General features: G+C 31.7%; 3 protein-coding genes across 4 annotated transcripts in view; 1 reads left to right on the top strand and 2 right to left on the bottom strand.

The window, feature by feature from the left end:
* LOC118190929 (cryptochrome-1-like) overlaps positions 1-19,015 on the bottom strand; it is an 81,128-nt gene extending 62,113 nt beyond the window's left edge. The window contains exons 1-2 of the mRNA XM_035361728.2: positions 18,946-19,015; positions 4,895-5,150 (exon numbers count right to left, since the gene is read on the bottom strand). Of these exons, the coding sequence (XP_035217619.2) occupies positions 4,895-5,127 (233 nt within the window). The 5' untranslated portion in view covers positions 5,128-5,150; positions 18,946-19,015. The remainder of the gene's footprint in view (positions 1-4,894; positions 5,151-18,945) is intronic.
* mei-9 (DNA repair endonuclease XPF mei-9) lies at positions 16,176-18,939 on the bottom strand. Its single transcript, XM_035361723.2, has one exon. It carries the CDS (start codon positions 18,812-18,814, stop codon positions 16,262-16,264), a length of 2,553 nt encoding a protein of 850 aa, XP_035217614.1. The 5' UTR covers positions 18,815-18,939; the 3' UTR covers positions 16,176-16,261.
* A 179-nt stretch (positions 19,016-19,194) lies between the features above and the next one.
* Positions 19,195-24,558, top strand: part of Wdr92 (dynein axonemal assembly factor 10) — an 85,273-nt gene continuing 79,909 nt past the window's right edge. The window contains exons 1-2 of one of the 2 annotated variants that reach the window (XM_035361732.2): positions 19,195-19,478; positions 23,118-23,218. In XM_035361732.2, coding sequence (XP_035217623.1) covers positions 19,305-19,478; positions 23,118-23,218 — 275 coding nt within the window. In that variant the 5' untranslated portion in view covers positions 19,195-19,304. The remainder of the gene's footprint in view (positions 19,479-23,117; positions 23,219-24,558) is intronic. The other variant, XM_035361731.2, reaches the window with a different exon arrangement.

The raw sequence follows: 24,558 nt of genomic DNA, 5'->3' as shown, positions 1-24,558 counted from the left end.
ACGGTTTCATATTTTTAATTTTAGAATTTCTGCATGCCATCTTACGCGATTTAAACTGATGATCTATAATCCGGAAAAATCAAAAATCCGGAATCGCCGAAGTCCCGACGAGTCCGGACTAACGACTTTTGACTGTAGTACATATATATATATATGTATATATACAGTACAGATTCCGAGATCCGGACATCAAATATCTGGAATGATCTAAAATCCGGACCTCAAAGCCACCACCAACCAATTTTTAGGGCTTTTTTGGAGGAAGGGGTATGCTTTACGCATGCGCATTAGATTTTTTTCCTCATCATAAAAAAACATGTCGGAAATTCCGATTCTTAATCTCAGTTTAGCGGTAAATAAAATATCTCATTATTGAAGAAATAATTATTTTAGCATAAATTTGTGTGATTAGTAACTTGACTCCATAGCTGCGTATCTGCTTGGCATAATCTCAAACCGAAACATTTGTTAATTTTACAGCAACTAATATTTTATATCCTTGATGCCGAAATCGCGAATTATTATTTATTGTATTTTGCTTTCATCACCGCAGGATGACAATTTGAGTGATGACTCATGCAGGGACGCCAAATAAAAGAGTATTATCCGATTACAGATTTAAGTTTAATGCGCTAAAATGTTGACTAGGGGAGATTTAACAGAAATTTCTTTCCTTATGCTGAAAATAGATTTTGTTAATGATACTCATAGAACAAACGATTATATTTAGTGCTATTTGAATTAAGAATAACTGATTTGTTATTCACATAAAGCCAGAACCAGCGCCAGAGCTCGCATGGCCGCACCAGGCGGCAGAATTTAGGGAAGTTAAACAGAATTTTTTTATTGCGATGACAATGCCCCAATCATCAATCAATTAACGGAGGGCGAAATCTGTAGTATGGTTCTAAATCCAGAAAATACAGCTACCCATAGTGAAGAAAGTAACAGAGAGGTTACTGAACGAGAAAAAATTTTAATTGACAAGTTATTCGGAATTCTCGACACAGCAATTACAGGACTTGAACAATGGAACTTAATAACTCAACAAGAAATTATATGTCTATAGTATTAGTCTAAAGTATCAGCAGAGAAAACAAATCAAACAACTCACATTGAAAGAAATGTTTAATAAAGTAAACATATAAATATTAAGCTCTTTTCTTTTGTAAATTTTGATACCCTTTAAATCATAAATGCTTCATTATTTCATAAATCCCGATTTCATATTTTCAATTTTATAATTTCTACGTGCCATCTTAGTAGATTTAAAATGATCTAATATCCGGAAAAATCTCAAATCTGGTATCGCCGAAGTCCCGACCTCGGACTTTGTACTGTATAAATATATATATATACGGAATGTATATTTTCAGTTAAACTTCTACCCAACAACTTTTTAGTAATTCATGAAAGTTAATTTTGCGTCTAGTTAATTCAGGAAAATTAGTTTCAATTAGTTGTTTTCAGCTTTAAAAATATTAAAAAATTTTTAATTAGTTAGTTGTTTTCAACTAATAATTGTATCGCCATTAGCAAAAATAATGCATTACTATCAACAGCACAGGATTAAACCAAATACTTAATTGTCTATTGAAGCTTCAAAACGTATTTCCGAACTTCACTTTTTCTCGGCTAACGTTACCGAATTTGCCCTTGGCGACCTAAAATCGAAATGGAGCCAACAGATTTCCCGCGAAATCGATAACAGACCCTCTGCAGAAATAAACTCATAACCCCGATATCCCATACATATAGTATGTGAAAAAGAGAATAAACTCCGTAGAAAGTGATAAAAAATTAATTTATGGCTTAATTGAAACAAACACAGAAATTAAGCTAAGCAAAACCGTGTAAAAACAAATTGAAATGATAAAACGAAACTTAATTTTCATAGGAATTTTCAGCGCTGACTCTCCCATTATAGAAATTTCAATTTGTTTCAAACAAAGACCACATTTAGCTTTATAAGGATTGTCATCCATCAATATCCAGTCTTTGTAGTCAGCTTGATGAAGCCACAGTTTATTGAAAATGCACTTTCCAGGCATCTCGTTCCTATTGGCGTCGGAAGGGTTGTGGCCTTCCAGGTTGGGATTGCTCTAATTTTGGCAAATATTTTCAGAATCCCCCCCCCTTTTTTTTTTCTCGAGCACCTTCATCATCACTTTCGCCTCTTAAAGAACTTCCGGCTTCCCGCTTTCGTCACAATCTGCCTAAATTTCTAAATTTATGGATAACACCTGTTTCGAAAGATTGAGTGAATAGCCAATCAGACACCGATACTTTCGTTCGAGTAGCTGTTTATTTTTTATTTTATTTTTTTTTTTTTTTTAATCGTTTGCAACGCAAATTCGCCAACAGATTGGTTAAGAGCCGTGCAATTCCATATTCATGAGAAATCGCAATTCACACATAGAATGGCAATCATTAGAAATGATAAGAAATGTCAAATGAGCAAAATTAAGGACCGTTTATTCATTTTGACCAAAATTAAGGACTTTTAAGGACCAAAAATCATTTTTGAAAAAATTAAGGACTTTTAAGGACCGTACGAACCCTGGTAGATGCTACCATAGTCTTAAAAATCAGTTCAAATCTTAATTTATCTGCCATAATACTAAACTTAATATATATAAAATCCTGTTACATCTCATCATACTATATGGCTGCAAGTGCTGGGCAATGACTAAAATAACTGAAAGTAAATTATTGATCTCTGAATGTAAAATACTAAGAAAAATATTTGGCACTGTTTGTGAAATTGGTGTTTGGAGATCAATGTATAATCATGGAATTTCCAAAAACTTAGACAGCCTGATATTGCCAAGGTCATAAAAAACCACAGGATTTGATGGTTGGGTCATTTATACAGAACTGAAGACACAAACCCAGTAAAACAGCTCACATTTACCAAACCTATGTGAGCTAGAAAGCAAGGAAGGCCACCAATTAGGTGACTTGATGCTGTTGAGAATGGCATTAATACCATACATAAGGGAGACTGGAGGAGTATTGCTATGAATAGTTCCAGATGGCGTAGACTGACTGAGACAACCTTGGCCAGCAATAGGCTGTAGTGTCTCAAGAAGAGAATATGATATTCTACACACTGCGGTAGGCCAACTCATCAACTGCAAGCTACTGGTTGATTGCTGCATGCTTTTGAGTTGATCTTGAGCAGTCTTGTTATTTTATACATTTCCCATATAGCAGCAGCTTTCAATGTGGTTAATACAATAATAATAATAATAAATAACTCAAAGGTAATGAACTAATTAGAAATTCCTATTCTATCTGATACCTTTTTCTACCTCTGGAAATATGCATATGCATATACACAAATAAATCAATTCATATATGAAGAAAATTGTTCTTTAAATGATATAAACCAGTGGTCCTAAATTGGTAGCCCCAGAAGCTATTTTATGCAGCCATGCCTATGAATACAGTTTAATTATGTATTTGTTGTTAATGCTGTGCTTATAGAAATGTTACATCCCAGGAAATGACAATTAAAAATATAAACACTGTAGACAAAGATATAGACTGCAAATTGCTTGTCATTATTTATTCTCAAATTTTGTTACACTCAGAAAGTTTTCATGAATCATTTATTTTCAGTTTATATCAAATATAAGTGATTAATTCAAGATATTAGAATTATTTGAAATAAATGGCAGTCTGAGATTTAATATTTAGCTCTTAGGATGTTTGAATTACAAAATGCAACCAACAGAAATTTCTTACAAGTATTTTTTTGCAGACAGAAAATAAAATATTATAAATTTTAATCTTTCCCTTTGCATTATTATTACTGCTATTTATATATGTTTTAATAAATATTTAATAAGTCTGTAGAGTGTTCAGACTTATTAAATTTATTATTATAAATTAAATATTATTAAACTCATTTATTTTTATTGACCAGTTTTATGTTAATTAGCTTTTCTGCCTTTCTTGCTTTCCATTTTCCTACCAGAAGACTAATTCCTAGTTCATGCATATTCAAGTGAGATAGTATTTTAAAGGAAGGTTTTAGATGGTAGAATTAGAATCAACCTCCTGAAGGCCACATTGCTATTTGATTCTCTTGAGAACAGTTTATCTGTGGTGTTGCATTATTCTTGCATTACGCTTGTCACGATAATATTAGGTAAGGGCCAACTTGTATGTCTTTGCCTATGTAGCCTTTGGGCTAACAAAAAGTTAAGTTCAAATCATTACATTTTAGTTTATGTCATAAATACTGACTGATTCTGTAAGCATGAGCAATATCTTCTGTTAACTTTATGTTAAATAAAAGGGTCCTTTTCACCTTTTCCACCTTTACGTCTGTTCTAATATCCAAGATATAGGGATAAGTCGCTTCCGACTTTGTAGGATTTTCATAGTTTATGTTACTAGAGAGATTGAGACTCTACAAGTTTGTTGTTAAGTTAAAATTCCAGGTCAAGTATTCGACCCACATGAATTTTGAGCTTGAGACCACTGATATGAATGAAAAAGAAAATGAGAAATGTTTAATGCACAAATTTTTTTTAAAAAAGGGGGGGACTATGTTATAATGTCATAAAATTTCTTTTTTCTCCTAGTTCTATAATTTTATTCTACCTCCTTTTATTTTGATATTTGAAAGTCTATTTTTTTACTGTATTTCTTACACATGCAATGCATTAAAATTTCCAGTTAAAAAATTCAAATTTATGTAAGAACAATTAAAGAATTTCATTAAATGCACATTAATAGCAAACAGTTTGAATATGAACACAAGCAAATGATATTTCAAGCTATGAATATATAATTCGTAATTATTTATCTTATTAATTAAAACAATTATAACAAGTAAATAAATTCACTTTCTATAACTAAAGATTCCAGAATACATACTTGCCTTGAATTAAATTCTTGTAAACTGGCATCAAGATCTGCTAAAGACTGCATCAAAAATCTCCATCTGTTAGGACCTACTCTCATATTTTTCACAAACCATGGGTCCAAAATAAAAATTGGCCAAAAATAATTGCCATTCTTCACTGCTTCAACTAAAGCCGGATTATCATGTAGCCTCAAACACTTGCGAAACCAATGTATGCTATTGCCTTGAATCTTCTGAGTAGTATTCATGATTGCAGTTATTGGGAATTTATCTATAAAATTATATCAGATTTTGAATAGGTATTAATTATACTATAATTCAATTTATTTGTAAAACAAAATATGATAAATCCATTTAAAAAGAATCTTTTTCAAATTCGTTACTAAATAAGTTTAAAATGTTTATTTTATGAACAGATTTTAGAACAATATAGGCAAATAAGAATCGTACATTTTTATTATTCTAGAGATATGTAATGTTTTGTTCGTGATTTCTTTCCCACTGTAACTAGTTATTAAGGGTTGGCTAAAATTTTCTATTAATGGTGTTTACTTCATTCTCCAGCATATACTATATACAATTTTTAGTTATATAAAATTTGTAACATTTTTAATTCCTAATTTTAGTTATATAAAATTTGTAACATTTTTAATTCCTAATGTGCAATAAATGCTCTTTTGAAAGTTAATTTTTAGTTATAATTTTTTATTCTCTCTTTTATTTACATATTGGTTTAAAATCTACCTATTAAAACTATAAGGTATTTCTTGCTCCTTCTTGGCATGCCTTCGTAGTGTGGTGGTCTGCACGCTGGAAGGGTATTCCATATACGTATACACGGTTCGATTCCTGGTGAAGGCATTTGCTCATTTTTCATCTTGCCTGCTTAAAAAAAAAAATACCTAATATCTCTACAGTGGCACCCGAACTAAAAGGGTGTTAGATGATGATTCTCCACACCCAGGATTTGGCGATTGGATTCCCTAAAAATCCCAGTCGCCCGTTAAAAGTTGAAGTATATAAGGTATTTCTCCCACTTTCTTGGCATGCCTTCATCGTATGGTGGTCTGCACGCTGGGTGTATGTTCCATAGGTCCGTGGTTCGATTCCCGGTGAAGGCGTTGCTAATTTTTTACCTTTCATGCTTCAAATTAACCTAATGTCGTTACAAAACTATTCTTTAGAGAAATCATATTCATAATATGCCTTGCTTTGGCTTCTATGGCAAACACAGGTCAAAGTAAAGTGTACCAGAAATTGAAGCTCAACTTATATGTATTCACAGAAAAACTTTTTCTTACTCTTTTAATATTTTATAACTACCATTATGTTTAAAATAGTATGTCCTAAAGATTTTTTACCTTTCCCTTTCAGGACACCTTTTTATTGATACAGTCAAAAGTCGTTAATTTGGACACCCATAATCCGGACCTCAAAGCTAAAATCTTTCTGCGCATGCGCCACGTTGACGCATGCTCATAGGCGTTTTACGCGTGCGCACAAGACATTTACGACTGCGCATATGCGTCTGCGCAAGCGCAGAATACGTTTTCGTGTGCGCGTTTAATGTACAGTCAAAAGTCGTTAATTCGGACACCCATAATCCGCAATGATCTATAATCTGGACCTCAAAGCTACAACCTTTCTGCGCATGCATCGCGTTGACGCATGCGCGTAAGACCTTTACCGCTACGAATTTGCGTGTGCGCGTGCGCAAAATACGTTTACGAATGCGCGTTTAATGTATAACGGACGGGATAAGCTAAGCTAAAATTATCTAATTATCTATTTCAGTTAATGTTGCAGATTGCGTTGTTCCTTAATCTTCGAATTGGATCTGGATTATTATTTTTTACAGACTGTTAGAGCAATTTTATGAAAGTAAGCTTGAACTTTCGATTATGTCAAATAGAATTTTCAATATATATTTACTAATATGTAAAGGATATACAAAGCGAAAGTATCTTTCGGAGTCCATTAAACAAAAAGTGGAATTGCTGCAAAAAAATGGATAAAGGCATATCCTTTGTTTATCTAAACTTTAACGCTTGTTTATCTTTAACGCCGCGGCGGCATGCAATGAATTGGAAGTTGATCTGTCAGCATTATCCTTATCCTAAGGGCAGATGTTTTTATTTTATTTGGCTTATAATTGCTTACTCAATGTAGTATTTCATCTCGATGTACTCCGTCTTTGATATGATTTAAATCAAATGCCTCATCATTATAATTCGCTTCCGATAGCGATGAAAGTGACAGAGGTTATCGAAAACGAAAAAATTTCGATTGACAAATTAGTTGGTATTCTCGACACAGCAATTAAAGGACTTGAACAGCGGAACTTTGTAACTGTACAAGAAATTATGTTTGTTTATAGAATTAAAGAGATTGTATTATCACATAAAAAACGAAGCAACTTAAACAACTTAGATTGAAAGAAATGTTTAATAAAGTAAACAAATAAATATTAAGCCTTTTTTTTTTTTTTTTTTTTGTGAATTTTGATACCCTTTAGATCATAATTGTTCTTTATTTCGTAAATTACGGTTTCATATTTTTAATTTTATAATTTCTGCATGCCATTTTACCATATTTAAACTGATGATCTATAATCCGGAAAAATCGATAATCCGGAATCGCAGAAGTCCTGACGAGTCCGGATTAACGACTTTTGACTGTATAACGGACGGTATAAGCTAAAATTATCTAATTATCTATTTCAGTTAATGTTGATGATTGCGTTGTTCCTTAATCTTCGAATTGGATCCAGCTTATTATTTTTTGCAGACTGTAAGAGCATTTTTATAAAAGTAAGCTTGAACTTTCGATTATGTCAAATAGAATTTCTGATGCTGGAGCTCCCAAAGGATCTAGAAAACGAAAGTATGTTTTGATGTCCATCAAACAAAAAACGAATTGCTACAAAAAATGGATAAAGGCATATCCTTTGTTTATCTAACCGTTCCGAAATCTGTTTATCAATTTCACGCTGCTCTGCGCGGGGGGGGGGCGTCGCGGCGCACAATGAACTGGAAGTTGATCTGTCACCACTATCGTTATCTTCAGGGCAGATGTTTTTATTTTATTCGGCTTACAATTGCTTACTAAGTGTAGTATTTAATCTCGATGTACTCCATCTTTGATATGATTTAAATCAAATTCCTCGTCATTATAAATATCACGAATACAAATCAAATAGTTTTCTGGTTGCAATTTTCTAATTTCGGCTATGTGTAAGGTACGCATGCGCGCGTTGAAAGAAATGTTTAATAAAGTAAATAAATAAATATTAAGCTTCTTTTTTTGTAAATTTTGATACCCTTTAGATCATAATTGCTCATTATTTTATAAATTACGGTTTTATATTTTTAATTTTAGAATTTCTGCATGCCATCTTACCAGATTTAAACTGATGATCTATAATCCGGAAAAATCAATAATCCGGAATCGCCGAAGTCCCGACGAGTCCGGATTAAAGACTTTTGACTATACTCATTTTTCCATTCTTTAGGAATTTCTTTTCTTTAACAACATCTATTTTGCATCTAAACTTTTTAAACTTAAAAAAGTGTTCTCATTTCAGAAATTCTTAGCACACTTCACAGTCTGCAGATTCATTAAATATATAAATAAAGTGCTTGAAAATAGGATCCTTTAAGCTGAGAAATGAAATACTTATCACACCCACTTGACTCGAATTCAGTTGGCATACATTCAATCAACTTGAACCATGGCATACATTCAATCAACTAGCTGATGCTCCTAATTTTGATATTAAATATCAAATGTTTAACCACTTGCGCTATGACTAAACTTCACAGTTGCGGTGCCATGCGCTACAATATAACAAGCGGTAAAGTGTCTAATTACGACGCTCCACGTCTGCGAGTGCAATCCAGATGTAACTCAAGAAATAAACAATTTCATTGTTAGGCGAAGTGTTCACAGCGTTATTTTCATTTTTGCGATAAATGCCTATCGATGTGGTGTTCACATCGCTCGCTGTTTGAGACATTTTTAGCACAAGTGGTTAAAAGAAACTTAGCGAAGTTCATGGGAAGATGGTAATATGTGTTACGAAATATTATCTGGAATTCTTAAGTGCTTGAGAATATTCTAGAGACAGTGGCAGATTGGCTGGCAGATTGGCCAAAGAAATCATCCCTGGCAGGATAAAAAATATGCCGGCTCTAAGACTCCATATGAAATGTCATATAAGTTATCATTCTCATCATCATGAAAAATAATTTTATAAAATAAAAATATACTTTTGCAGAAAAGTAACACTTTAATCCATACTAGTAAGTTATATTTTGAAAGATGTTTTGAAGTAACTTGAAAGTAAAACGTTAAAAATGTTTAAAAACAAAATAGGCGATTGATTCATAACTAGCCATTTAAATATTTTTTAGTTTCAGGCACTTGAGCAAATATTTCCTCCATTATAAGTTAAATTTTTTCTTTAGCCAAAATATCCTTCCTCATGTTCGTGAATAGCAATGACTCCAAATTAGCTTGCTCATAGTACTCCTTAATCCAATTTTTAAATTTGAAAAAGTTCTTTCGCATTCAACTTGTAGTACATATAAGGTGAGTACAAACTCGCAAAAAGAAAAAAAAAAAAAAAAAAAAAAAAAAAAAAAAGACATTGACATATGTGTTTCTATATAAATTATATTTCAAGAGTAATTTATATACACACAAGATGCAATTTTTAAAAATCTAAAGCTAAAATTCATTTTTTTTTAATTGCATCTTAGCTTTAGATCATCATTTAGCTTTGGATGAATATTCATTAATAGATAAAGCACTATTTCCTTCTGACTTGGTATCAGATTCAAAATAATGACTTTTAATTGAATTTTCTAGTATTTCCCATTTACTTACTAGGTCCTGATATTCATCCTCAAGCTTATCAACTGTTACACCAGCATAATGCCCTAATAATATAGATAAACAGTCAAAAATGTTCAGCGACAGTCACAATAAAATTCACTCGAGAATCTTTTTTAATTACAGTTATAATGCAGTATTTTCAATTTCACAATTAAATTAGAATGTGACTGTACTGTATTTTATAAATCTACTTTACGACTGTCGACCACTATTGACTATAAGCTCTACTCTACCTCTACCCTACAGCCTATAGCTACCGTATCTCATGCGAGTTTGAGTGCGATATGCAGTCCGAGCATCCACGTCTCTCTCATGCACAGAGCTATCTCGCAAGCCATCTGTCTCAATTCGATCATTCGAGTTTCTTGATCGGCCCAAAATCATTCCGGCCCATCGGGCGTCTGCTCAGTTGCCCCCCGACCCTATCCGCCACTGTCTACAGGTGAAGACTATACTCAGATGTTGGTATGTTGGTTTTTATGCTTTCTATACCAAGCTTTCTTGGGCTGCAAGATTTTGTCCTTTCATAAATTAACAAAGTTTTATTTCCAAACCAAAGAATCAAATATAAAAAATGTCATATAAACTCCACATTCTAAACATTTGTAACTTATAACTGATATGAACTAGTTAACAGTTCAGTAAAAAACATTCAATGATACAGGAGCAGTCATGGCTCATTGGGTTAAAGATAAGAAACTGATAACAGGTTCTCAGAGCTTAAATGTGCTTCTCAGTTTTTTAGATAAATCATAATTCTAGCCAAACCTTTTATGCCTCTGAACCACAATTTCAGGTGAAAATTCTTTTGATCTTGAAAATTTTATTTTAATAATAAGTATTAAAAATCAATGTATTCCTGCTTTCACTGGGACACTAGAAGCTGAGACTTTTAAGAGAAGAAAAGACCCCATCCGCATTTCAATGATTTATTTTTCAAGAAATGCAATAAATTTTTTACAGGATGTACATTTTTCATTCGTAGTACTAGAACTAATTCCCCTGTCTGTGCATGTCTAATGCTAGTGACTTCCCATGGAAAAGAGCCCCTACAGACATTTTGGGATGATATAACTAAATATGGACGATGAAATCTGTCACTAGTACAGTGCCTTATGTTAGTTCTAATCTTACAAATCAACCTCTGAATCCCAAGACAATCCTGTCACATTCTGCTCCAATCAGACAGTATAGTGGTTAGTGACACTGACTGCAGTACTGATGGGCAAAAGTTCAAATCCTGAAGAAAGCATGCATTTTTATAAGTGTTTGTGCCACAAAGGCACATTCAAAATAGATGGCAATCCAAAAATCCTCTTGAGTGGTTAGTGGTAGAGACACCCTCAGACCATCCCCTTGGGGTGACTCCTCAAACCTGGAAGGCAGAGCTATACAATTAGTGTGAAGGGACTATACCTATACAACCTATGGTGAAATTCTGGTGCTCCACCCACTTATACTTATACTTATCACATTCTACTTGACAGCTAGAATTATACTGGCACAGAATTGTGGTCAGACTTCACTTTCATTAAAAGTTTCTTCCATATTCTCATACTGTTGCTAACATTCTCTCTAGTCTCACTAGTGACACTTTAATCATTTTACCTTTTTTGTTGATAGGTTAGAAAAAGAATAGTCTTTGTTTCTATCATTATTTGAAATAGTACATTATACTGCAGATTCAGGGCTTAAATTCAGCCAGACCCCAGATGAGCTATTTCTTAGTTCTTATGAAACTGTACTTGCAACAACAGCCCAGGATACGATAAGCTCTGATTTTTTATTATTTAACTATTTGTCATTAATTTAATAATTTATCTCTTTACATTTTATTAAATTTAAATTATTTTATAGTTAATTATTTTATTTACTGATTATTATTTTTTGTTTTGTTTCTCTTTTCTGATGGCCTTCCATAGGGCTTCAGTACTTCTAATTTCAGAAATAAATCCTGGATATGCTGTTTATGAAATTGAACAGAGGAAAGAAATGGCACAGAGTAATCAAACAAATCACAATGACACTTCTAATGATTTATAAAAGTTTTTTTTTTGAAAGAATATTTGGAGTTTGCTTATGAAATGATTTTTAAGCATGGAAGGATGCTTGATTTGAACATTTTTGCAGTTTTTTTCTAAACGTACAATCTTAAGAAATTAGTTTTAAAAAAACTGCAATACTATTGCAAATTCTTCTTACAACTGTTGTAAGCATTATTAGTTGTGAAAGGAATTCTTCCTAAACAAAAATCAATTAAAAACTACTAAAGATCTATGAACAAGAACTGAAGATCAACAACTGAAAGATCTACTTTACATTTAAGAATTCTTATCATACAAAACAGCTGAATAATACTTATGAATATACTTCTTGAACATTGTCAACAAATTTGCTACTAAATATATAATAAAAATAACAATTTAGAATGTTGGAATCAAAATTTTATTTTAAAAATTAACATAGTGTTTAATTTCCTTTCCCTACATTTTGACAATTATCATATCTATATGTACACGGAGAGGAGTGTCGAACTCAAAGACCAAGAGGGGTGTCGAACTCAAAGACCATCCTCAGCAGAAAAGCTCTAACTACATGACTGCTTAGACAGTTGTAGAATTTACAATTTCTGTAAAATAACATGCATATTAAATTCAGAATTTTTATCTAGAATTATCTAAAAATTTAAATATTTGAAGATTAGCTCTTTAATGTAATATTTTATCATCAACATAAGAAGAGGTTGTACATGAGGGCTGTTGATAAATATTACATTCCTAAATAAGAATATTAATTATATGAACTGCCAAAATTATACTGTTATAGTTATCTCTAAATTAAAGCATTACATGTTGCCACCTCATTATTAAGTTGTGAAAGTGCAGATATGCTAATACAGAACCACAGGTAAATTCTGAAAAGTATTATTAAATAAATGATCGAATAAAAATAAGTTTGTCTTCAAGCCAGAAGACTTCTATGTGCAGTTTTTTATGAGAAATTCCCATTCCAGTCCACAGTGCTGGTTCAAGGTTCTAATGATTCCAAGTAAATTAGAATTAAGATTTCTAGGAATAATACAAAATAATAAGCACACTTTTATATCTCATATTTTAAATTTAAGGAACAAATGTCTCAGTACAGATTATTTTAAAGGTCCCATCAAATATTTACTCAGCATCCAACTGTATTTTGATGCCAGGTATTCAGATATTTTGATCAAAACTGGATAATGGCTTGGGTCTTTAAAATTGATCCAACCACTGTGTTATTAAAATCTGATCCTATTCAACCTCAAATTCAATAGCTTATATTAAAATCATCAAAAATTCCCTTGGCTAAGCATACATGTAATTCATACAATTCTACTTACCCATGAAAATATTGATTTGATTATAAAGTAATCATAGTTCAGTAATTATAACTCAAGTACTCATGATTGTAAATCAAAAGTTCTCAATCATGGAAGAATTCGCTCCAGGGAGGATTTAAGTTTCAGGAGGGAATGTGGTCAAAAGGTGTGTTAAATATTTAGTTTTATCTTATGAATATAAAAAAACTACTTTTATATAAGTTTTGTAATTCATCAACATTTTCTATACTTTTTTTATTTAATTGATTAAAAAAGTTAAAAATCATCAAAATTTAAATAAATGATTATAAGTTTTTAATTTTGCATTAGGGGGATGTTCTAGCAATGGTGAAAGGAATACATGGAGCAAAACAAATTGAGAACCACTATTGTTAATATTCATATTATGATGAAAATCATTAATGAATTCTACATTAAACAATGCCTTTCTGAGCCTACTGACTACATCAATACTATTTAGCATACTCTGCAATACCAATAAAGTGACATCAAGTTTATTATAGAGTTTCACTCTGTGTTAATGCTCACTAGCTTTGAAATTAAAATGATGGCAAAATCCTAGTATACGGCAGAGCCTTAGCACAATTTTGAAATTTGTCAGCAACACCAAAATGACTCATTTACTGCTTATCATCATGTCGCCAAATCACGTGTGTACCATATACTAGGATTAAGCCAAAATGATTACTTCAATGAAACTAAAATAAAATCAAACATTGGTTGATCTTTACATTATGGTAACTTGGCGATTTTTTGGTGAAAATTTGGCAACCAACTCTCCTACAGCAACCCTCTATTTTTTTCCCCCGCCCCCATTTTGTCTTCACGAAGTAAAGACATGTTTCTTTTCTTTTTATCTACTGAACACTTCTTCCAACAATCTACTAGCCGAATTACACTTATGCTAGAAATTTTATCAAACAAAACTGCTTAATCATGACAAATATTCACTGCGAAATTGGGAAAAAGTGCACAATACCATACTCCTTACGCGTTTTTCAAAATAACATATACACATAAACCATGTACACGCCGACTTATTTTTACTTAAAAAAACATCCCAGAATTGCACAAAAATGGCATTGTGCACACTCTTCACTATATCCATGTACACTGCTTTTTTCTCATAAATTAGAAAAATTTCACGAAAATACATGATAATTTTCTCAATCTTTAAACCCGGTAAAAAGAACATTTATGAAATTACCTGATCGCAAAAAAGTATTTACCCTTTCCAAATATGAACATTTCCACATATAAAATAAATAAAATATCCAAAAACTTTTACCTCTAAATCATCTATTATATTATAAACATCACCAACGAATTCATACCGCAACCATTACAAATACTTAGTGTCAGATATTTAAATTATTTCCATGCATGTTTACTTCAACTAAAACGTATACCAAATTCCTACAAACATAAAATTCACAAAATAACTATCATTTAATTAAAATATAATTAAATTCAAAAACACTACTTAAAATATAAATGAGCACATACATTAAATTAATACATACATAAATACCCATTTCGAATTCACTTTAGTTACGGCCATGGGATCCAAAAATTAACCAACACTGTTTCACACAACACAGAATAAAGCCAAATACAAAATTTCCAGATTTTTTCCCGATTTCCCCCCTTTTCCGATTAAAGAACCGTAATTCGTCCATTAATATCACATGACATATCCCATGATCTCTCATTTCCCCCACACAAAATAATGCGTAATCGGAACTGAGTACTGCTCACATTATTACCAAAGTCCCAGGTAGTAACCTTTATCGCCTCCAAAATGTCGCCAAACTACCAGTTACCATATTGTAAAGATCAACCCAAACATTTTACTACTACTAAAACAACTTTACGCATTATATCAAAAAATCTCTTTCATCATATAACATACTTAATTGTATTTTTTCTTCTTTTTTTAAAATAATTTTTTACATTCGATACTAGCAATATACCAGTTCTTTATATACAGACAGAAAAGAAAAATATCGCCATATGACACAGAATTTTAGAAAATGTCATTAACTTTCAAAAAAAGTCAAAGAAAAAAATTTCATTTAGAGCTGCTTGAGGTAAATGCACTGAACATTAAGAAATAAAGATACTTCCGTAAAAAAATTACAGCTAAAATGTACGCGCAAAAGCGCCAAATCTAGCAAACGCGCCCATTTAACAGCGCACCAAATCTACAGTACGCATTGATTTCAGATTGCATAAGTTTATATAGTTCTATATTTCTTAAGACGTGACTGAAATATTAGTTTAATTTTTAAATCCTTTTTTGATATCCTATGGATTTAACAATTTGGGAATTACCCATGACGAAAAGTCTGCAATAGAATTTTGGTAAAGTGCAGAATCACCCACTGCTTGGCGCGTTTTTAAGAAATGCACATACTCGGTATCCATGTGCACATCGACCTATTTTCACTTTAAAAAAATCCTAGATTGCACAAAAATGGCACTGCACACAGCCTTGACTTTATCTATGTACGCATCAACCTATTTTCACTTAAAAAGTAAAAGAAATTTGACAAAAATCCAATTGTTTCTACCCTTGTAAAAAGCGGCAAACAAATGAGTGATTCTGCACTTTACCGAGAATACTTTCAAAGGAAAGGCACCATTCATTATAGAAAATTACGTTTGAACAACCAATGAGATGAAATTATGCTTTAGCGATAAGTCAGTAGCGAAATAGCGATGCAGGCATCCATTCAGTTATGTTTAGCAATTTTTATATAAATTATGATAATGATCTGAAATAGTTATTTACTCTTATGCTTCCATTCAGTCATGTTTAGACTTTTTCATATAAATTATAATAAAAAAGTATTATATGAAATTAACCTTTCATCTAAATTAAAACATCAATCTTAGATAGTTATTTAATATTATACTCCCTTTCTTGCCGCAATTATTTTTGGCAGTATCGGCATCAACAATAGTTTGGCAATTTTTTACGGCCCTCGAAACCGAATAGCACCAAAATGAATAATTTGAAAAATATTAAGAAACTCAAATATTTATTTAACAAAATTAATACAAAATATATACAAAATCAAAATAAGTATTATACATATTTACAAAAGCAATTAAGTCTTTTTTGCACTTTTCCAAGGTTTTTTAGGTTTCTTAGTAACATTAGCAACAATAACATCAGCTTTCACACCTTCATTTATGCTAGTCCAAAGTGTTTTTGCTGCAACAGAACTGCTTAACATTTTATTAAATTCTTCTTCAGAATAATTAACTAAATCTGAAATACTTTTTACATTTCTCATAACAGACCACATATTTTTGGAATTTAGACCCGGTAACTTCGATATAAAATCAAAAGGAACAGTATTAAATTTATTTGCTGGAATTTCACCATCGCTACCTTCTGTTTTCATTAAAATTGCCTTTTTCTCATCTGGTTGTTCTTTCTTCATTTTCAGAAGTTCAAACATTTCAGCAGTGGAATAGGGAGAAGGGCACCATAGTATGCGTAACTCGGGAAAGTGGCATGTAAGCAAAATGAGTTTCGAAATCACATTTTGAGCACTATTATTGAAATAATATTTACCTTGTAAAGAAAATGCTTTATTCTGATCAAACTCAATAAGCAAAATTGGTTTTTTATATAACCTACACATCGATTGTGTTTGTGAATATAATCGCCCACTATTTAATGATCCAATTAGATCACTTACACTTTTTCTTTCAACAACCATTTCAGGTGTTAGGACATAATCACCAATTTCTAATGTTACAGGTACAACTTCTATACCCCTTCTGTGAATTAATGCTGGAAGTTCACTACGAAATTCTCGCATATCGACTATAATTTTCTGATCTTCCAGCTTTCTACATTGTCCTCCTGCTTTTCTAGAATTCACAGTCTCACTTGCCAAATCAGAACCTCTGACTAAATCAGGATGATCTCCTGTTTTTCCATCAATACCTTCAGGTAAAACTATGTGCGCCTTTTCTTTTATCAAGAACTCAAAAGCTTCTTTTTCTCTTCTCAAAGTTGTTAAAAAACACTGCTCTTCAGCAGATCCACTATATACAAGAAAATACACTTTCACTTTCACACTAGGATTAATGGCCTGGTAAAGTTCGATCCTGCGAATAATTTCCATGTCTCCATCATATAAAATCACATATTTAGGATGATGGAGATCACAGATGTTTTGGAACTGAAAATGGTTTCCTGAGTGATGTCTGATAGGATAAAATTCAATACTTAAACTAGGAAATTTTTCAGATAAATCACAATTTGAAGATTCTAATTCTTTTTCTGAAGCTGAATTATTTTCATCTGAGGTGCAATTCATCTGAGTTAGTGTTTGTTCATCAGCTTTTAATTTCCTCTTACGTGTTTTTTTACTCATCTGCGTTTTCTCTTTCGCTTCTTCTGGGAAATGTTTGGCAAAAATTTTAAACAAGTATTCTTGCCCACCATACATTATGCATTCTTTTAACTGTTTACTAGTAACATCATCATTCACTATTATAATAACCATCTGTTTTTCTCCACTCTTATTTTCATCATCTATCTCGTTTAAAATTTCAAGTAATGCATCCCATTTAGCATTTTCTTCAAATACCCACTCCTTTTCTGACTTTTCACCTGAATTTTTTTTCTTAGCATTACCAAATACCCGCTCTTTTGCATGCAAAAACAAATTATCAGATGCATCCAAAAATAACCAGTCTGAAATCTGAGTACTGATAGTTACATTATCTTTAAAGGTTTTAAGTAGATTATAAAAAGAAATGCAATCAAGTTGTGTTAAATATTGTAAAACAGATCTAAGAAATTTAAGATCTGTTAACAACCTTTTTGTTTTTGCACTGAGCTGATGCCATACTGGATCAAGCTGATACTTAATAATTTTGTCAAATGCTCTTGCTACAGCATTTTCTACAGTTAATTCATCTGTGTCTAGAGATGGGTTTATGTGTTTCAATTCCTTTACACAAAAACTCATGAGATCCAAGAGAGCAATTTGAATTGATGTCATCGCACTTGTCATAGAAACATGAATTTCAAATACTTCTGGTTTTGCTTTTTCAATACTGCTTGCAACTACAGCATGAAAACGAGGCCAAAGAAACAGATTTTTAACGAACAGATTCCTCATTATGCGCTGCACTTGAGAAAATCCTCTAGTAAATGCACAAGCATTAGAAGAAATTGCTTTGATAAAACCTTTATTATTTTTCATCCGATATAAACGAACAATGAATGCTTCTTGACACGACTCTAATATTTTATGAGCACGATAGACAATTATCCCTGTCACAAGATCAATAGGCACTCGATCAACTAACATATCCACAACGAGAATTCTTGAGGATACAAATATTATTCCGCCATCCATATACACTTCATAGCGATCTTTAGTACTTACTTCAGAGGTTATCACTCTAGGAAGCGTAGTCACACCAGAATCCTGGAGTTTGTTGATGACATATTCTTCTTCGGTCGGTGCTGTACCAATAACCAAAACTAAATTACCAGGATCATTAAAGGTTTTTATAATGTTAATGAGTAATCTTTCGACTCCTATACCTTTAGCAATAACTACTAAAGCATCATCGTGAAATAATTCAAGAAACATCTGATTCTCGAAATCTAAAAGAGCCATTGCGCACATGCAAATGTATAGCAGATTAATAAATAGAAGATGATTTTCTAACTAAAACTTTAATTACAAACATATTAGAATTATACAGCTTTCTACGTCAAGTTATTCATCACAGTACAAATAAGACAAAGCAAACTTACGTACTGACGTTAGAGAGAGAAATAATCCAATGTACTCTCTTCCGGACGTCTGGATGATTGAAAAGTCGGACTGATAGATCTTACGTAACATAAATATTTATTTCATTTTACTGCATGCAATAGTTTTATTTTCGAATACAAAATTTTCTTTAGGATATATATAGCAGGCTTAAAAGCTATAGAAAAAAATATTTTTTATTATTCGAGATTTTCAACATAAAAATTGATAATGAAAGCGAAACCTAGAATAAAGGTATAACCGTAACTTTGTGTGAAAAATGAAAGCCTGCGAAAGTTGAATGTGTTAAGTTACTTTTGTGTATTTGATATCTTTAAGTCATATCTTTCAGTTTATAAACATGGATAAGCCTCAGATTATACTTCATGCAGAAGTTTCATTGAATTATACTGTTTTTGACACGAAATGGATTCCAGTCAGTACCAAATTTATTTCCTTGGGTACGCATAGTAAAGGAACAGGAGCATTTCAAATTTATGAAATTTCTGGTGGTAAAGTTCATCTTGTATCAGAAGTAAGATAAAAATATTAGTATATTTAACAATGTTGCACGAATTTTATTCAAAAAATTTTGGAAGCACTTCCGCAGAGAACCCGGTAAATGTAAACATCGCCAACTCTGGCGATAATAGTTCAAACCAGGTAACCCAGCCAATTTATTGTTTTCGCTTGTTCGAAGTTTGCAACCCTTTCTCTTGCGTTCATTTTGTTGAAATATCACTGTTGTTGTTCGCATTTGCAGATTTACATTATTCTTCTCTTATTTATTATTATTTTTTCTGAAATTTTAACAACGAATAGATAGAAATATTTTCATAGATAGAGACCAGTTCTCGGTTCGGGATGAAAGGAAGAAAATACGGCGGGAGGGGTGAATGCTAATTTGTAACACGGCTGTTCACGTTGTGTGTTCTTAATTATTAACAGCTCTAAGAACCATGAGGTTTCCAACCTCTAAAATAATTTGTTTCCGTAGGCCGGAAAAATATGCATGTGCATTTTAAATAATTAAATAATGCTTTTATTTTTATTATTGGTTATTGTCATCTAAAATTATGAGAATAAATCAATTTTTATGGCGTAAAATTTTAACAAGATAATATATTGTTAATGCTTTTCTAACAATAACCTTTCAGAGGATGGTAGGTGTGACATAAATAGATGATTAAATTGAAATAAAAAAATATTATTGATTATCTAAGATGACAGAATAGTTTGATGCATCATCACCATGGTCATCAAAATTAGCAAACCACTGCTGATGTAAGGAATATATTGTTTTCTGTGTTAATTGGAATTTAAGACAAATTTTTTTTTTCATTTCTCACGTTTAACCGGTTAATTTCAATACATTAATACTAATTTATAATTTTAAATGAATTTTTATTTCCGTTATAAATGCTTATATATTGTCTTATGCTTAATATATTCTTTTCTGTGCTAACTTGAATTTAATTCAAATTTATTTTCGTATATCACGTTTAACCGGTTAGTTTTACATCTACATGCTTATTATCTGTGAATTTTTACTACCATATGCTTGTTTTGTCTGCTAACTTGAATTTACATGCACTAAAAATCACGTTTACAAAATATCACATTTACGGCTCGGCTCATCGTCGATGAACCGCGAGCTTGGCAAGTAAAAATACAACGGCGCCAATGGATTCTTTCCCGAAGCGCCAACGGGTTTTCTGCGGATGAAAACCCAAAATTTTCAGTACCTTTAAAAGCTGCATGAACTAATTTTGTAATTCAAGAGTTGTATATTCTCTCTTGAAATATCGAGGCTTTGGGTAAATTATGCGTATGAAAGTTAAATACTAGGATTTCTGTATGTATGAATTTGAACTATTAAACATGTAATGAAGATTACCTTTCTTATACATAGTGTTTGGAAGTTCATATTAAACTTTGTATATACACATTAAAAATTATAAAATTCCGCAAACAGTACAACTTATACTTAAATATATAAGTATTAATTAATATTTTATTATTTATCTATGTGAAACTTTATTTTTACCAAATACAGTAATTTTTTAAAACTTGCTTTTTAATTTTCTTTGTGAATGCCTAATATTTTTTAATTTTGTGAATTCCAGTCTGCTTTTAGTTAATTTATATGTCTTAATATATCCTACTAGAAAATTAATAATTTATAATAAAAAACTTGGCTAATCTTTGGAATATGGTAACAGGTAGTTTGGTGACATTTTTGTAAGGGGATAAAGGTTACTAGCTAGGACTTTAGCAGTGTACATGGACAGAGTCAAGAGTGTGCGCAGTGCCATTTTTGTGCAATTCTGGGATTTTTTTTAAGTAGGTCGATGTGTACATGAATACCATGTATGTGCAGTTCTTAAAAACGCGGCAAGCAGTGGGCGATTCTGTACTTTCTCCCAAATTTGCACCTAATCTTCATCATGATTAAGCACCTTTGTTCCATAAAAGTTCTAGCATAAGCGTAATTCAGCGAAAAACTTTCCATATACCATCTCCAAAGAACACAAATTTAAAACTATCAATAAAAAAAAATGGAACTACTCTGATATGCACCCTCAAGTCGCCAAATTTCGCACCAAATATTTTTGGCGAGAAACTTCACGCTGCCATATTACTATCTAAATTTTTTGTCTACATTTCGAACTTTTAGCCTAAAATGTCTCCAAAAACGCGGTTTTCGCACATGCAAAAACTACGTTTCAACATACAATTTAGCTAAAAATCTGAAACAAAAACAATAAATTTAAATAGCAAAAACGTAAAGTTTCTAACCAAAAATATTTGACAAGAATCCATGTACACAGCGACATTTTTTAACTTAAAAAAACATCTACGAATGGCACAATGTAGGCAACGAATGTATCTACAAACTACGCACACCTCGCTTTAATAAATTAACGTAACAACAATAAATTTCAAAGAATACCGTGTACACAGCATCCTGTTTAAACTTAAAAAAAATTCTACGAATTGCACAATTTAGGCAAGGAAGGAATCTACGATCTATGCACTCCTCACTTCAATAAAATAACATAACAACAATAAATTTCAAATAATACCATGTACACGGCGTTCTGTTTCAACTTTAAAAAACATCTACGAATTGCACAGTCTAGACACTAAACAACAAAATAAACTATAATAAATTTCAAACAATTTAAAAAAACAACAATAACGACAGAAATTCATACTAAAGAACCAATGAACATAACATTCTACAAAATAAGAACAAGGATAAAATAAAATGCACTTACCATGAATTAATGCGTTTTCGAATAGCAGAAATATAAATTTCATACCGCCTTTAACATGCCGCCACGTAATCACTATCGTATTTACATGACAGCCAGACACACTATCCAGAAAATTTATACTATGGTTCACAAATAAATAAAATCACAATTCTGGTTACCATGATAGTTTTAACATTGTTTTAGCTTCCTGATTTTATTTAAAGGAAAATAGATCATGGACAAATTTGCACAATGCCTAGTTTGTGCAATTCTAGAATGTGTTTTTAAGTGACAACAGATCAATGTGTACATGGACACAGAGTTTGTGCAATTCTTTGACTTCTTATTTTGGTTTTGTGTAGTGGCCATCTTGAAATTGTGCCTTCCTGGCGCCAGTCTTGGCGTTCAAAAAGAATCGCAAAAAAAACAAGGGGTACCCAATTGTAAAATTTTACCAAAAAATCTTTAATTGCAAAAAAAACCAAAAGTAAATTTTAAATATTGAAAAAGTAGCTATTGTCATTGATTCCAGATTAATCGGCTTATCAAGGGGATAAACCAATCTACCAGCACTAAATTAAGAGAGTGTTTCATCTTACTTCTAAGTAAGCATCAAATTATTTGCTAGATTCAAAGCATAAGTCACATAAATATTCAGTCCAAATAAAGACATTAGTCCCTTTAATCCAAAAGAATCTTGTAAAGCAAAATAGCAAATAATCTTAAAATTAAAGTTTCTCAATAAGAACACAATCTGAATGAGATGCTTACTTTAGAAGACATATCCCCTACGCTCTCATTTTCAAATTAAAAAAACAGAAGTAAACATATTAGAACATTGAAAGTTTATTCTAAATCATAAGATTTTTTTTTTTTTTTTTTTTGGTCATTTTATTTACAGTTGTTTTTTACAGGATACTAAGCCAAAAGGTTTCAAATGTGGGACATTTGGTGCATCTGGGTTGCATCAACGTCAATTAGCTACTGGTGATTTTGAAGGCAATTTACAAATATGGTAATTTTGAAGCTGTTTGCACTAATTTACAAATTGTATTGTATCATTTTCAGTTTAACCTTTTCACGTGTGCTCGAAAAACAGTTGTGTACCTTCACTGGAGGCTCTTGGCTCAGCGGTTATGCAAAGGGGGAAAAATTATCGAATAGAGTCTTGACGACTAGGTGATTAGTGCTCTTTTGTCGAGCAGACAGGGAAACTGTCATGATTTCCTTTCAATCTAGTTCCAGTGCCCTAGGCGTTAGAATGGGATGCACTAATCGCTTTCACACTGCAAGTAGATGAATGCAGTTTTCCCAAGGGGGGCAATATTTTATCTTCTTCAGATGAAATGTATGCTACAACTGTAAAATTTTGCTCTAAAAAGTGTTCCATTTTATGATTTAAATAGTTTTTTAAACTTGCGCATAGATTATGTACTAAAAAATAAGCGAAGCAATCAGAGTTAAATATATTCACTTGTCATCATATCGAAAATTCAGTGAGTTAAAATATTCAAACATTTCCTGCAAGCAATATATACATTTTCATTTTTAATAGCATTATTATTCTGATGTTGAAGAACAAACTAAATAGAGTTTATTTACTACAAAGAAACTAAAAACTCTACTAAAAAGCATTTCCGGATTCCAAAATGAGTGTTATTACTTTTACACCTCTGGTAATATTCATTTCTGGAGAAATAGAAATTGGTCACTGCATTTGTACTGCACTAAAAATTTATAATGAACCAAGAAATTTTTTATTTATTTTTCTTTCATGTGGCGTTGCAAATAGCGATCCCAGAGTTGATCTGCCTTTACATCAGGCATATGAGATGTTTAATTTTTTTTAACCGCTTCATATAGTTTTTGGTTCAAGAAAGAAATGCAGATGCAAACTCTGGAGCTTTAGAAAATAAAATCCTTGTTGAGTTTAAATGTATTCAGTAACAAAAATTTAGTTTTATCATTTAGCGATATAAGATATTACTTTGTTTGATAGCTGTTCGATAATTTATATAGCTACACCATTTTTGCTTTGAATGCAGAATTGCATATGCAGGAACGCATTGATATTTCAGAAAGTAAACATCTTTGTCAAATAGCGAAATATTTGTTCCCTTTTTTATGATCTACATTTTCAGAATACTAAAATCACCTTTGAGGTATCAAACTGTTATGCGAAATTTTCAGATCTCAAGCTGTTTGCACTTTCTTTCTTTGGGAGTAATGAAGCTGGGAATGAAGATTCATACTGAGTTGATGAATATTAATGAAGATTCGTACTGAGGATTAAATTCAGGGAACTAAAAAGTGGTACCCATCTGAATTCCTGTATACATGCATGGTATTTCAATA

The sequence above is a fragment of the Stegodyphus dumicola genome, chromosome 10 (genome assembly GCF_044657685.1).
Source record: "Stegodyphus dumicola isolate Sdum_Otavi_A_Nest chromosome 10, ASM4465768v1".
Taxonomy (NCBI): domain Eukaryota; kingdom Metazoa; phylum Arthropoda; class Arachnida; order Araneae; family Eresidae; genus Stegodyphus; species Stegodyphus dumicola.
Note: the sequence above shows the minus strand (reverse complement) of the source record. Positions and strands in the feature narration are given on the sequence as shown.